Source organism: Propithecus coquereli, unplaced genomic scaffold (genome assembly GCF_000956105.1).
Source record: "Propithecus coquereli isolate 6110/MARCELLA unplaced genomic scaffold, Pcoq_1.0 Scaffold288, whole genome shotgun sequence".
NCBI classification, from domain to species: domain Eukaryota; kingdom Metazoa; phylum Chordata; class Mammalia; order Primates; family Indriidae; genus Propithecus; species Propithecus coquereli.
This window is the reverse complement of record NW_012148485.1, coordinates 169130-185409: the sequence shown is the minus strand read 5'-3', so window position 1 is coordinate 185409 and position 16280 is coordinate 169130. Positions and strand designations below refer to the sequence as shown.

At 43.1% G+C, this 16280-nt stretch overlaps 1 protein-coding gene across 2 annotated transcripts in view; it reads left to right on the top strand.

Moving 5' to 3' along the window:
* Nucleotides 1-2758: 2758 nt before the first annotated feature.
* The window catches only part of APBB2 (amyloid beta (A4) precursor protein-binding, family B, member 2), a 121018-nt gene continuing 107496 nt past the window's right edge, over nucleotides 2759-16280 (top strand). For both annotated transcript variants that reach the window (XM_012648490.1, XM_012648491.1), the window contains exon 1: nucleotides 2759-3580. In XM_012648490.1, coding sequence (XP_012503944.1) covers nucleotides 2797-3580 — 784 coding nt within the window. In that variant the 5' untranslated portion in view covers nucleotides 2759-2796. The remainder of the gene's footprint in view (nucleotides 3581-16280) is intronic.

Sequence of the window (16280 nt, the reverse complement as noted above, 5' to 3'; positions counted from 1 at the left end):
TTCCCAAGCTGGATCATTGACCATATTCATCAGACTTGGCCATAAAAGTCTAGAGCTCTATTAAAAAAAAAATCATCTTTAGAAGACATTGAGGCTTTGCTAAAGAATGAAAATAGCTTAGAAGTTGAGCAGAGAAGAGAGCAGGAGTGGTAGTGAGAATCTGTAGTCCCAGCTCCTCGGGAGGCTGAAGCGGGAGGATCGCTTGGGTCCAAGAGATTGGGCGCCATGTTTGTACCTGTGAACAGTCCAGCCTGGGCAACAAGGGGACACCCTGTCTCTAAAATAACAAAAAAAGAAAGAAATTGAACAGAGAAAATATCCTTGGAATAAGCATATAATTTCCAAAGGTGACTATGTTGAATGTTTTAATTCTTACTCGAACACACAAATTCTGCTTTGTGCGTCCTAAGTAACCATCCATCACATCTGCTGGGTATAAGGTTGGGAAGGCCAGGCTGTCCCCTGTCCGGAGGGCCTTTTTCTTCCTTGTCCACTGGTGGGCTCCCCGGCCTTCAAGACCCAGCTTGGCTATTCCTTTTGTGGGAAGCCTTCCCTGGACCTCTCTCCTCATCCCCTACACTGTGCTCTCAGGAGACCCTCTGCCTTCTCTAGCCAGTGTGAGTTTGTGTAATCACTTATCCTTTCTCACTGCCCAATCTGATTCTCTTTTTTAAAAAACAAATAACATTTCTTATTTGTTTTGTATAATTGAAAAATAAAAATCAGGTATAATTATTGTGTACAACATGTTGCTTTAAAATATGTATACCCTGTGGAATGGCTAAGTCGAGCGAATTAAGGTAGCATGTGGCCTGTCTGTGTTGACTCTTGGCTCCCCTTGGAACATTGACGAGGGAGCCCTGAGACAGTTAAGCTGAACGGGCATGGGAAACCCTCAGGCAGGTGGACCTCGCTCTCGAAATAGCCCCTGCATCTCAGATCCCGTGAATCAGCTGCGTGGAGTTGCTCTCCCAGCTAGAACCCTACCATGTTGTAACCCTGTGGCCTCCCTGGCCCTGCGACCCACGCAGCCTTCTGGTAGCTTTTGCCTCTGTTGTTCACAGAGAGTCCTTATCATTTTTGTCACGTTGAAGGTTTGCTCTCATGAGTAATGTCAGGAAACCAGTTTTATTTTGCCTCTCCTTCCTAACAGGAAAAGAAAAATCTGAGTTTATTTCATTTCCTTAATACTTTGAGGTCTAGTTCAAAAGGCAACATTCTTCAGGGTAGAAGTTTCACTGTTAACTCCTCAGTGGAAATAAGATTGTATAGCAGAAAAATAAAAAATGCAAAAAATGGGAAGATTCATTCAAGAAGGGGGGGAACACTGGGCTTCCTTGGACCCGTTTGTCAATTCCCAATTTTATAAGCATGTGGCGGGAGCGGAGGTAGGGTGCCGGGTAAGCAGGAATCCTTATAAATAGTAACTTTAAAGAACGGGGCCCAAGGTCTAACCAATCTGGGTTCCTGCCCTTAACTATTTCACGGGCCACATGGTCGTTCCTTTGCAAACATGGGTGTGTCCTGGAGCAGGTGGATGTGGCCTGGCTTCTTGGGAGCACAAGGACTCTCCAGTGAATGAGTGATTCTTTTCTAAAATCACCCAACATGAATATTTGATGATGGAGAGATACCGCTAAGCCCCTGAACAGGGGGAAATTCTTGTCCTCCTCTCCCCTGAAGATCCCTGTTCTGCCTGAGGGTGGAAGGAGGAGCTGTCAGATACAATTTCAGGAATGTTAGGAGATGTGCTTTGGTTCATCTGCTGCTGATGCAGAGATCACTGAAGCCCTGGTGGAGGGTAGCAGATCAGATAAGAAAGTCATTTCTCATAGACTGAGGAGTCTGAAACCTTCAGAATTCTTGCTGATGAATTTTATTCCCTCTAGTCTGAGAAACCCTCCTTTCTTTCTAGCAAGAGACGTATGGAATAAATCACCAATGGGGCGAACAATATCTGAGATAAATGTGACTGTCAGGTAGTTTCCTAGGAGTTCTGCAAGGGCTGAGTCTGTATTTTAACTCAGTGGAATATATTCAGACTCCTTTGGGAGCTCTAATATATTGCCTGTAGCCAAGGGCTACGTTATTAGTAATAGTGTTATGCATGTGTGCGTGTGTTCTTGAGAAATTAAGCTATTTCTTCAAAGTTTCTGTTCAATGCAAATGCTAAGCCCAGGTCAAAAATGTTCACAAAGACATCAGCAAACTCTAAGGGAGGTTTGGTGTTCCAGGCATTGAGAACACAGTTTCTAAACATGGTTGAGTAAAATTACCTATGGTGCATGATTGAACAACGACCTTCTAGAATAATTAGGAAAGCTGAGGCCCCAGAGGAATTTTGAGCAATTTTTTTATGTGTTGCCTGAAGAAACTATAGAATGAAAACATGGTGGAAATATTTGGAGAGGGGAATGATTTTTCAAGGTTGTGAAAAATGAAGACCAGCCACAAGAAGAAAATGCTTTTATATGAATTCAAAAGAGAGATGCTTTTTTTATTCTAAGTCAAATTTAGACCCTCAGAATTCTTAGCTTTTCCATAAATTGGTTTATGGGTATCCACACTGAGCCCTTTATTTGCTTCTATTTAATATATGAACAAATGTTGAAATAAAGAGGAAAACAGGTCCGTTCTACAAGAATGTATCATGCAATGGAAGCATTTATTCTTCCAATTTTCTGTACAAAAATGTTTGCTCGCTCTGTCTGCTAAGTAGTTTAATCGTGGCTGGCATCTAATGACCAGTTTTCTTTTTTTCCAGCTGACTCAGGTGTGGACACGTCGGCAGAGTTTATGGCCAGCAGCGGAACCACAGACGTTACGAATCGGAACAGCCCGGCCACACCACCAAACACCCTTAATCTCCGTTCCTCCCACAATGAACTGTTGAATGCCGAAATAAAGCACACCGAGACCAAGAACAGCACACCTCCCAAATGCAGGAAAAAATATGCACTGACTAACATCCAGGCGGCTATGGGCCTCTCGGATCCCGCTGCCCAACCCCTGCTGGGAAATGGTTCTGCCAACATCAAGCTGGTGAAAAATGGGGAGAACCAGCTCCGGAAGGCTGCGGAACAAGGGCAGCAGGACCCTAACAAAAACGTGAGCCCCACCGCGGTCATCAACATAACTTCTGAGAAGTTAGAGGGCAAAGAGCCCTACCCACAGGATTCCTCAGACTGTGAGATTTTGCCCTCCCAGCCCAGGAGAACTAAGAGCTTCCTAAATTACTATGCAGACCTGGAGACCTCAGCCAGGGACCTGGAGCAGAACCTGGGCAACTGCTGCGGGGCTGGAGGAGAGAAATCCCAGCCAGGCCAGAGCCAGGCCTCCACCGTCATCGGGAATGGCGATTTGCTGCTGCAGAAACCAAACAAGCCCCAGTCCAGCCCCGAGGACGGCCAGGTAGCCACCGTGTCATCCAGCCCAGAGACCAAGAAGGATCATCCCAAAACAGGGGCCAAAACGGATTGTGCCCTGCACCGGATCCAGAACTTGGCCCCCAGCGACGAGGAGTCGAGCTGGACGACATTGTCCCAAGACAGTGCCTCCCCCAGCTCCCCGGATGAAACAGGTACCCCCGGGAAAGGTGTAGCCTCGGCTGGCACTTTCTTTCGGTGTTTCAGCTATCGATGGGGTAGATCTGACCCAAATGTCCACTCGCAGGCAGAAAGGAACATAAGCCTCTTGGGGTAGCATTGGGCAATTTGTGTGGAAAATACGGTTAGATTCCTCAACCACACTTTAGGTTAATTTCATTTTGGATTATCTAAAAGTTGTTTGTTCTGGTAAGCATTTTTGTAAAATAAATAGATCCTTGGTGCTAAGGACAGTAAAACATTATCTATGTAGAAATGGTATTGCCAATACTTAGGTAAACTATTTCCATATACTATCTAGAAACATTGGGTTTTGTTAAGCAAAATAATAAAAGAAATAGAGTTTCCGGGAGCAGGATATAATCTTACAATCAGGAGAGCCAACTGTTTTAAAGTCCTCAGAAGAACTTATTTATGCCAAAGCTAATGAAAAGTTAAAAATTTAAAACATCAGCTGTCTGTTCATTAAAGACATTCTTCTTTTGACCTTTACTGGGGAATATTTTATTAGCCTTGTTCAAGTAATATTTGAAAGTGAGAAAATGGTATTTCTTGTAAAATATATTCAGAAGTTTAGGATTTTAACTAGTCTAATTGAGATCAGTCTTTCTGTACTTTTTGTCTATATTTGTAACATCTTTGGCTTAGTCAGAGGCGTTAAATTGTGACAGAAATGAACAGGGTCCTAAAAGTCAGCTACTTTTAATCTCATTTTCTCACACTCATAAGATCGAAAGATGTGGAGAACTAGGTTGTATTGAATTCCTTGTAAACAAGCACTCACAAAAGCTTATTTCTTTAAAGTAGGCCAGCAGCTACCCAGGGGGTCCCGGGGCTCCGTTAATACAATACAGATAATACAAATAGAATAGATAGAACCACCAGGGAAGGAAATAACATTTTTCCAACCTATAAGGCAGATAAATTACAAGGGGGAAAGATAAAGAAAAGAGGGGTGGTCACAGCTTCTTAGTAGCTTCTTTTGCACGATCACGTACGCGGTATGTTCCTGCTCTTTTCCTCCCATGTTGTCTGTCTTTTGCGAAAACAAGAGGCTATTAGAAAAAAGAAAAGCATCTATGAGATTACTGAGTTTTCCTAGGAGTTTAAAAAAGTTAGAGTGCCTTGGCCCTGGTTCTAACAGAAAGGTCTGCATCTTGGTACCCGAAAGTGCGAACGTTGAATCTCGTTAGGGTTTCGTCAAAGATGCGGTTCCCAGGTGGCCCCGGTGAGCACGGCGGCTCAGGTAGGTGCCTGTGGTGAGAACGGGTGCCCATCTCTGTGTTCATCCCTTGGCGTTTCGTGTTGGCTTCATGATAATTGTGAAAGATGCGGCATCATTTTGAAGCTTCCTGGGTACAGAGTTCAGTGGTATCGATGTGTAACTTAATGTTTAATTTGGGGCCTAAAACTGAGGACACAGAGTGTGAAACTAGATGGATCTCGTGTAACAGCTGTTTCAAAATTAGGTCCGTTGCTAAAGTGCACAGAGCAGGTTTATGCACAAAGACCCAGCCTAGACGGTGCAGCAGCGGGCCTGAGGGCCCATTGACTTACCATTCAGAGCGTGGGCTCTAGAGCCAAGTTCCTGAGTTCAAATCCCAGCTCAGGTGTATCTGGGCAGTTCACGTCGCCTCTCGTTTATAAAACGGGGGTGACGATAGTGTTTCGGCATAGACCTGTTGTGAGGATTGAGTATAAGCGTCTTCAAAGAACTCTTAGAACAGTATGTGGCAAGAGTTTAATACTAGGGATTATTATTAGTGATCCTCAGCATCAGTACAATGGTGTGACATGAAAGTTTATTTTTCCCTTCATTATGAATTACCTATATTTTGGACTCTGATTTTAGTTAAGACTTTTTGGACCCTAAGGGCAAGGATTGGCTCCTCGTTATCTTTGTATTTTCAGTGCCTGGAACATAGCAAGTGAGCCTAGTAAATAAGTAATGACTAATTGAGTAAAGATGGGGTCCATCTACATGTCCTCAAATGGCCCTATGTGTTGAATAAACCGTTCGACGATGTATCTGAATCAGTGTCTGATTTTGGTGTTGGATACCTATTTTATAACTCGTTCGATCTTGTTGCCTCGTAACAGGTGAGGCTGAATAAGCAGAGTTGTTCGGGAGGCCACACTGAAATTCTCTGGGCCTCCTGCGTGCCGTGTTCTGTCCGTGGTACTTTCGCGTACTCAGGTGGCTGTGCCCGGACTCGAACCCAGGTTTTCGGACAGTGTCCGGTGTTGCTCCACGATAGCACAGTCTCGAGACTGAGGCGTGTGGCCCCGAGGCAGAATATATCAGATTTCGTCGGGTTCAGCTGGGTGCATAGGGTAGTTACCTGGAGAATTTGGAAAATGGAAAATTATATTTTAGAGACTCTTTCCATCCCTGTAAGCCATTGAGATGTAGCTCAGAGGTCATCTGAGCTGTAGAAAGTCCTTTCTCTGCACCCCCAAAGAAATGTTTCCAACTCTATGGAAACATTATCGTGTTTCTCTTGGTTTCCTGTGTTGCTCAAGTTTCCATGTAGACTTAGAGCTCCATGAAAGTAGGAGCCAGGTCTTCGTTCTACGTGTCTGTGAACCTCTTCACACAGGATGTGGCACATAGTGACAGGTTCCCTAAATGTCACCCGTTTGCTGGCTGGAAGCATAGAGCAGGGTCACAACCGTTAATGCGTGCTCTCATCAATATACCTACAGAAATGGAAAAAGTCAGCATAGCTTGTATAAAACAATTGTTTAGAGCGCTTGGATAGGGTGATTCTTGTTTATATTCTAGGCTCCAGGGAGGGATAAAGGATTGGGGCCAGCATTCAGTCGACTGCAAACATTCTTTGCGTCTGAGTCTGTGGCTCTGTGTGTTTGAAGGGCTGGTGCCAGGGAAAAGGCCATTTGAGTTTCAGTGGCTTCCACACTTTGCCTTGAATTGCAGATCGATTCATGTGTGTCTTAGTCCGTTTTCTGCTGCTACAACAGAATGCCTGAGAGTAGGTGATTTATAATGAACAAAAATTTATTTAAGTCACAGTTCTGGAGGCTGGGAAGTACAAGAGCACGACACAGGGCCTTCTTGTGTAATAACACGGAGGAGATATCAGATGGCAAGAGGGCAAGAGAGTGTGTGTCAGCTCAAGACTCCCTTCTCTTCTTATAAAACCACTGTCCCATCATGGGGCCCCCACCCTGATAGCCTCAACACTAATTACCTCCCAAGGGCCCACCTCCACTCAACATAGGAATGTGCGGATTAAGTTTCCAATGTATGAAATTTGGGGAACACCTTCGGACAATAGCAGTGTTGCTCTACAGCTTAGTCCTTTGATGTCTTAAATTGATTGGTTTCCATTGTTGAGGCAAGCAAAGAACTCTTTTGCAAGCCGAATTTTTGATGAAAGTGAAAGCCAAGGCACAGACCTAATTATGTCGGCACGGCTGGAAGCACCTCTTATTTTTGGCATTAACTTGCTTGAGAGTGTTAGAAATTTGGATAAGTTTGTATTTCTCACACTTTAAGAAACATATTCTAAATGTTCATTTAAATGGCTTTTGGTAATTTCAACCATAAATAATTCTTCCCCCTTTTTCCTTAAAAAATCCAAGGTATAGGAAAGGCCCGATTTTCAGCTGATTTATCCCGCTGAATTAATTTTAATCTTTTAAGCACCGTGTGTGATTCACTGTCCTTCCTGGTGAGTCTTCTCAGTTGAGAGTTTCATGATGCAACAGGAAGAAGGCAAGAAGGCAGATGTGAGATGCTTTCAAAATAGTTCATGCACACACTGTGTTCCGGGGCAGACGGTGTGTTTTTCCAAATTACGTTCTAGTGCCTCAGGAATAAAATGTATACATATATTTCTTGTCTCACCCCATGAACTTAAGGAATAAAATGATCTCATTCAATTTTGTATTTTTGGAAAGTACTAGACAAAAAATTGATTCTGGTGAACATTCAAGGTAGTTATGGGTTGCCTTCCATTGGGAAGTGTTACATGAGGTACCTCAGGGGACAGAAAGGTGAGTACCATGAGATGAGTGGCAGCTAAACTCTAACAGGCTGTTAGTGAACACAAGACAGCGCGTGTACTCAGGGTGGACCCAGCAAAGGGCTGTGAGAGGTTCAAGAGCTGTGAGAGGAAGAACCATCAGTTGACTGGGAGCAGATGTTGGGCCCTTGGAGTTTTCTGTGCTGGAGATTGAACAGACTTCCAGCGATGGAGATCTGGGGAGATCATTGCTCCTTAGAGCTGCTGAAAAGTAAGGAATCTTTTTCCTTTCTTTAATCAGTAAAGAAGTTTTATAATTTATGATTTTTTTCTATTCTTATCTTGGCTTTACTGGCATTTTGAATATGAAAATTTTAGTTCTTAGTTTGTCAATTTGCTCAGCTACGGGGGGAGGGTTCTGTGGACAGAGAGTGGTAGCTTAGGAAGCGTCTAGATGGAGTCCTCTAGAAGTCCTGTGCGAGATGCTCCCGGCAATGCCAGGTGATGCTCGCACACCTTGGAGGAGGGCACGTGGCTCCTAGGATTGGGAAGAGGTGGCTCAGGGGTATCAAAGAGACAAAAATACTACTGGCCACTTTCAAAAATTTTCTGGTCAACTTTCATAATGAGCTATTTGTCCAGATTAATTTTCCAAAGCAATAAAACTTTAATAAATTTAAAGAAAGATTTATGGTTTTGAAAGCCAAGAGGCCATAGAAATAATCAGATAGTCAGCAAATTTGAACTTCTCTACCTCCATGGGGCATTGAAATGGATCTGTCACTTTTTTTGTTTGTTTATTTTGTTTAGAGACAGGGTCTAGCTCTGCTGTCCAGCCTGGAGTGCAGTGGCATGATCATAGTTCATTGTAATCTTGAACTCCTGGGCTCAAGTGTGGGTCTGTAATTTTACCATGATTTTCACTGAACAGTATTATCTGTGTGGATTAACAGCAGTTCAAGAGTTTGTGAATTTGTTCATTCATCGTTACTTTGCTGGTGCTCGTGAGTTCATCCGTTCATTCTTTCATTGGTTAATTCCTGTACACATACACATGCCAGTCACTTTTTAAAAGTCTACTCTGTGTACTGTGCTAGGTACCTGAGACACAGAAATAAATTAGAGCCAGTCTGTGACCTCACGTGGCTCGCATAAAGTTTCCCATCTCTATGGAGGAAGCTCCCACCACATGTAGAGGCCCTTCCAAAATGTGGTCGTGTGTTCTTTGTGCCAGTTTGCACGTCATGCCTTAGTAAGGTAAGATACAGCCAACTCCAAACCCTAGGCAGCAAAGAAAAGGAGGAGATGTTAAAATGCTTCGTTAGTTTCTTAGGACTGCTGTAATACATTGTCACACACTCGGTGGCTTACAAACAACAAATTTGTTCTCTCATCATTCTAGAAGCTAGAAGTCCAAAATCAAGGTCAGCAAGGTCTAAGTCCCTCCAAAGTCTCTAGGGAAGAATCTTTCCTTGCTTTCTTCCAAGCTTCTGGTGGTTTCCGGCAATGCACGGCATTCCTTGGCTTATAGCTGCACCTGTCTTCTCATGGCCTTCTTATAAGGACAGGTCATGGAATTTGGGACCCACCCTAATCTGGTGTGACCTCACTTTAACTTAACTGATTATACCTGCAAAGACCCTGTTTCCAAATAGGATGACATTCTGAGGGGGGACGTGAATTTTGGGGGGGATACTAGCCAACCAAGTAAAGGCAATCTTCGTAGATAAGTCCTTAATGCATGCACCCGGGAGGAGGTGGGAAGGGCTATTTGAAAGAGTTACCGTATTCGGATTTTCAAGAAAGAAAGCTCACAGTTGCAGGTCCTGTGAGAACTGATGATGAGTTAGCGGAATACACTACAGGGGACCACAGGTGGTTTTAGGGTTACCTCCGTCCAGATTCTTCATTGTAGAGATGAGGAAACTTGGGTGTGAATTTGATGTAGATGGTCCTGGTGAACCTTAAACTACAGCTCAGCTGAGATCGGGAATAAATGCGGAAAAGGAAGAAAAACATGATAAAGACATAGCAAAGCTTAACACTCAGCAATATGGCTCAGCTCTGGAGGGTGGGACAGTTCAGGGAACTTGGCGTGTAGAAATAGGGTTTTTGTTTTGCTTTGTTTTTTAATCATCAAAGCTTGAAAACAGACAGACGGGACTATTAATAATAGCCATGTTTTTCTTATCTTAGTTGAAGAGACATTTATTGCTTGCCAAACACATAGGGTTTTCTTAACAACTGTCCAGAGTGTAAAAGGATATGACCCCTAACTTTAGGGCAACGCAAAGGCAATATGATGCCACGAGGCTCCAGACGTCTCAGACGGGCAGGGCTGAAGATGCACAGGTGTGTTTGGTTCCACAGTGTTTTAGAAAATGCTGAATTAGAGGCCAATGCTTAGAAATTGGGAGATTCTACATAAAAATATGGGTCTCTCATTTCTCTTTAAGTTCAGAAATCTCGCAACACTGAGCTCAAATGAGACAAGTCAGCAGCGGCCCCCTTAGATGGGTTCTGTCCTCTGCAGCTCAGAATACTGAGCTTGTGGACCCTGCTCCAACTGTCAGTGGATTCGGCCATCGTAGACACGGGGAACTGTTATGGTAGAAAGAACCAGGCTAACGTTGATCGTGCCTGTTACGACTGCATGTGAGTATAATGCTGTAGTAGCAACAGCCTTGGATCTATAGACTTCTTTTAATCATAGTCATCCTAGTCTTAGTGCCATGCCTTCTGGTAGAATCATAAAGTGTGACATGAACTGTTAAGCAAAACATGCTTAAAATTTCTAAAGACTTCTTCAGATGACTTCTCAGAGTTCTCCATCTGTTACTCTGGTTAGAGGAGGGAAAACATTAGCTTTTCAAAAGCTGTGTGGGTGGTTCATCAATTTTGTGCCTTGAATCTGACTCAGTTAATATGCCCAGGTTGCCGGGCGCGGTGGCTCACGCCTGTAATCCTAGCTCTCTGGGAGGCCAAGGCGGGCGGATTGTTTGAGCTCAGGAGTTCGAAACCAGCCTGAGCAAGAGCGAGACCCCGTCTCTACTAAAAATAGAAAGAAATTAATCGGACAACTAAAAATATATAGAAAAATTAGCCGGGCATGGTGGCGCATGCCTGTAGTCCCAGCTACTCGGCAGGCTGAGGCAGTAGGATCGCTTGAGCCCAGGAGTTTGAGGTTGCTGTGAGCTAGGCTGACGCCACGGCACTCACTCTAGCCAGGGCAACAGAGTGAGACTCTGTCTCAAAAAAAAAAAAAAAAAAAATATGCCCAGGTTGCTTTCATAAATTCGAGAATAGTTACCAATTACCCGTATCATTTATTCATTGTGTTTCCCTATTAGAACCCTTGGATGCAAAACAGTGAAATACAAGCTTCATATTCAAACAGATTTGATTGGAAAAATCAAATCATTTGACTGTTAGAATGTGGAATAGAGAGAATGAGATGGCCCCAACTATTGGTGTCCGTGCCTAAGAGGGAAGCTGACATTTACTGTGCTCTAACCCAGTGTTCTCAAACATTTTTGCTCTTGGGGGCCCCTAGACAGTCTCAAATTATTGAGAGCCCTAAAGATTTTTTGTTTATGTGGTTTATATCTATCAATATTATTGATATTGATAGATATTTAAAAGTTGTTTATTTAAAAAATTAGCATAAGAAACCCATTAATGTCAACAACATAGATTTTTTTTGAGTGAAAAATAACTATTTTTTGCAAAACTAACAACAGCTGAGTGAGAAAAGTGACATTGCTGTATATATTTGAAAATCTCTTTAATGTGTGGCTTAATCCAAGGCAGCTGGATTCTCTTACCTGCTTCCATCCTTGGTGTGTCTCAGTAAGTTGTTTGTTGAACTAGATGAAGAAAACCCTGCTGGCCTCATACAGATATATAGGCAGGGGGGAAGAGAGGAATATTTTATAGCCTTTCAGGTGATTGTGGATATTCTTTTTTGATGTTACACCAAAATTCCATAATATACAGTTTCTTAAAGGTTAGTTGCAATGTGGAATCTGAAACCATAACAACTGTTCTGTGCTCTGTTACATTAAAATCTATGGTCTGTCGTACATTTTGAATGGGTATTTATCCACACGTAATTTGTAACATCATGCACTGGTTATTGGGAAAATGCTGGTTCGGTGAGTTATGAAGATCCTCCAAATGCTGACACATTGCATGATACGATATGAAAATATTATACTTGTTAATCTCACCATCTCCTCGGAAAAGCCTTTCATTATCGGAAAGCTGTCAAGCTCGCTGTGGCGGGTACAGGTTTTCCAAAATTCTGATTTTTGCCTGAAAGCTCGCATTTGATCATTGCCAATAAACAGCATCAGTTGTTTTCCTTGAATTGACAGGCTCACCTCATTTGTTTTTGAGAAAATGTCTACCCAGTATCCAAATTTGAATAACCATAGTTGGTCAATTGTTCTTTCAAGTAAAAGCTGTGTTCTCTGAAGAAGCAGCTAGTTCAGCTTGCAACTCAGTTGCGTGCATGCTTTTTCCTTAAAATGAGTCCTACGTCAATATGCAGAACTGCTTTGCGTACATGCTTTAAGTATGTGTATGTGCTATATGTAAGTGCCTTAAGTATGTGCTGCATTAAAAAGACATACACTTAAGGGTTGCGATTTAACAAAATTGGTAATATTTTACGGCTTCATCAAGGACATTCTGAGGGTATATGGGATTGGGAAGCACTGGAACTACTAATAGAGTTTGTGCGACTATCTTGCTTTGTTCTTAGATGCCAGCAATATTACCCACCTCTTCCGTGTGTGTGCCCCGTCACGTAAATGTCAACACAGTGCAAAAGATTGTTTAGTATTTATGAAAATAGCTTCAGCTTGAGGAGATGCCCTGAAATCCTATCCTCTTTGGGAACTCCTGCTCTAGGTGTGAGGATCAGTGCTCCCAGCAATTGGCTGGAGACGAGAGTCTATGAAGGATGATAATTGTGGGAGAGAAAGTCAGAGAGGTACGCAGAGGCCAGAGAAGATGCTGATGCTTGGCTGTGACCTCGCTTTTGTTAATGAGAAATGACTGATGGGTTTGCGAAAAGGAGTGCTCTTTGTGAGGCGGATCGAAGAAGGTCTATCTGATATTGGTGGCTAGAACATGGTGGAGGAGGAGAGGAGGAGGCAGGTGATCATGCGAGTCTCACAGTAATCTGAGATTACAAGGACTGGACAGGACTAGTAGTTTTAAAAATAGAATGGAAGTGGAGGAAAGGGTGAATCTCTAGATGTTAGTGATTGATTAGATGTGGGTGGGGAGGGAGAGAGTAGGTCAAAGATGTCGGGTTTTCAGTTTGAAGACCAAGAAAATGCTGGTTTCAGGAGTAGTGAAGTTGGGGGGAGGAACTAGTTTTTGCAGAACGAGAATGTGTTTGATTTTGGATGTGTCAGTTGAGATGATGTGGGAATAGTCAAGGTGCGACGTCCTGAAGTTAGGGTTGTGGCTTTCAGGGAAAAGTTAGAGAAATTCAGACTTTTGCCACCTGGATACCAAATTCTTCCACCATGCCTGGGACTTGTGTATGCTCTTTTTGGGGTGTGTCGTTTTAACCCTACTTAGATTTAGAAGAGTTATCAGATAAGAATGGGGTGGAAACAAGGGTGACTTAACCAGGTTGGGTATTATTAGAGGGCTGCCTTGAAAAGCAGGGAAATAGTTATGATGGTTTGACCAGTTTGTTCTTTTTTCCTATTTTAAATGTTAAACTCAGTTTGGCCATACTTCTAGAAGAATGGCCAGGCATCTCATTCATCAATGAGCTCTCAAATGCAGTGACGACATCCCATTCCTCTTGTTTTACTTCTCCCTAGTAAAAAGCATGCTCGTGTACGCACAAGTTGATGATGAGGTGTGTTGCCATGCTGTGTTGCCAGGTAACACACCCAACAGATGGAACCTTGGTGAAATCATGGTGGCCAAGCCTCTTGCCGAGAGGCTCTAAAACCAGGCGTTGAAAGCAGATCCATGTCTTGGGGATGGACTCATTAATCGAGCTCACGAGACTGAAATACCAAAGCCAACATATCAGTGTACTAATTCGTTATGAGAATTAGCTCTCTCCCAGCTATTAGATTTCTTGACACTACATGGCCAGTGCACTCTCAATGCCAGTGTATCATTTTCCAACTAGAAATAATTGTGCAACTACATGAGAAGCCCAGGTGTAGCAGAAGGTTACTTGGGAAACATGGTCTCAGCTGAAGGGGAGTCAGATGAATCAGATGTTTAAATGGTACCAGGCTGGGATATTCTCACATGTCCTGTTCTTCTTCCCTCGGGATGATGCTACCAGGGACCTCGAATCCTTGAAGTGCATTGGCCGAGACTCTTTTCTTAGGAGAAGAGGGCATGGTTTCCTTTTTGAAAGGTACCTATGTTTCTGACCAACGCACTTTTTCTTTAGATACAGTAATATTTTCTATTGAGTTAAACGTAAGTTGTACTAATTTAGGAGCCATCTTGTGTCATTCGTATCCCATTTCTTGACTTTGATCCATAGCTGATTCAATTATTGTACTTTAAGAGCAATCTTGAAATCTTACTGCAGCTGGTCAGCCACTGTTTCCCCCAAGTTCGGCCTGTGGTCCACTTGCATCAGCATCTGAAAATGTGGGTGCCTGAGCCCCACCTGTGCCTTATGGATGCAGACCCAGAAGGTGGGTCTTAGGAACCCACGTTTTAGCTAGCTCGTTAGGGGATACCTCTACACGCCAAGTTTGAGAAGCACAGCTCCGACCCTGACACAGGGCCTGCCACCCATCGTGTTTAAAGTGACGTGTTCCTATTAGAATGGACACGGGTCTGGCTAAAAATCTAGCAGAAATCACAGCCCTAATAAAAACCATGTGGAAAACATTTATTTTGTTTTAAAAAATATCTTCTTTTGTTTTTGGTAGAATCAAGGAGGAGAATTCTTAATTGCTTCTCTGCTCCAGAAATTAAACCACTGGAAGTCTCCTTTCTGGTTCTCGACCCTGAAATGGAATCTGTGGTGTAAGCCACCACAGCATAAAGATTGAATTATTTAACATCCCCGCGCTGCCCTTCCTAAACCGACGGTGGGGGCTGAGTCACTTAGCGTTGTGCGTTTCCTCCTCTGTCGCATGGGGCTAATGGTCGTTGCCTCCCTGTGGGTGGCTGTACTGATCAACTGAGACAAGCATGAGGGGTATTGAGCGTGGTGTTTGCAGCGCGGTGAGGGCTCAGCGAAAATTTGATTTTATACATGTTCTTGTATGGAAAATTAACTCTGCCGCAAAAGGAAAAGTACAGAAGGGGAGTAGAAGAGGGACTATGATTGTGCACACAAACAAGAAATCGCTTCAGTTAAGCAGCAGAATAGACTAGAACGCGTAGACACAGGGACCTTTTTCCGTAGAGTAGGATCTCGCAGGTGGAAGGCCGGCTGAGCTCCACCCAGCCCTGCGGAGTTCAGCTGCTGCTGAGGCTCAGCCTTACCTGACAGGTGGGGCCAGGCTTCCTCCAGAGACTACAGCCTCTTTATCCTGTCATTTCACGCTCCTCACTGAACGGCTTTCCGATGGTCGGTTTGCTGTTTTCCTTACTACGTATTTAGGAGGTACCCAAGTTGCTGTACAGGAGATACTGAAAATGTCCAGCTACGTCAGAAGATAAATCTACCATGGCTGAGCTAAAAAAACTGCATCGATAACCAGTCAAGTGAGGCATCCTCGTTTTCAGTCTCAAGAAGTTGTTCTGTGTATTCAGTTCCCGAAAGTGTCAGGAAAGATGCTTTTCTCTCTGTAGTATTTTGGCCTAAATTGATTGCTTTCAGTTTATTACTTTCAGTGTGTTTGTGGAGTGTGGGGGTTGGGGAGATGGGGGGAGAGAGGGAGAGGAAGGTAGGGAGAGAGGGAGAGGAAGGTAGGGAGAGAGAGAAGATAGAGAGATAAGTGCTCTACTGATTATAAACCGCTTGCCCAGATAGGATTTTTATAACTTGTAGTTTCAGACCATTCTCATAGAAGATTCTTAAGGGACCCTCAGCCCACCTTCTGAAGGGGTAAGATGAGTAGCACCTCCCATCAAAATACCCTCTAGTGTCTGCAGATTCTCAAAGACAAAACTAGAAAATTAAGGGAGACATTGAATTAGGGAAGAACTACCCAGGTAATTGTCAAAGAGCTATAAATTAACAAGTGTATCTATTTTGGGAGGAAGGGTTAAAAATTCCAGAGCTTGTCTGCATTTTTTGCTTCTTTTCTCTGTACACTTGCCAAAAACAAACAAAATAACCTCACTTCAAACTCAGGGCCAAGCAACAGTAGGAAATTACTACAGTTAGAATTCCATGGGTATTATTTTTCCATATTCTTTGCATTTAAAAAAAAAAATAAACAATATCACTTAGTATCTATTCCTCTGGCCTACCATAATTTCATCTAAAGTGTTTTGAAGGTTGTATTCTTTTATTTTTTAATTTCAGACTATTACTGGGGTACAAGAAGGTTCTATTCTTAATCTTAGGTGTGGAATACGTTAATGTAAACAGGGCTGTGAGAGTTTTAAAATGAAAGACATTTTCCAGGGGACTTTTTATCAATACCAGGAAGCAAAATAAAAAAATTTAACAATCAAAACCCAATCCAGGGCCGGGCGCGGTGGCTCACGCCTGTAATCCTAGCTCTCT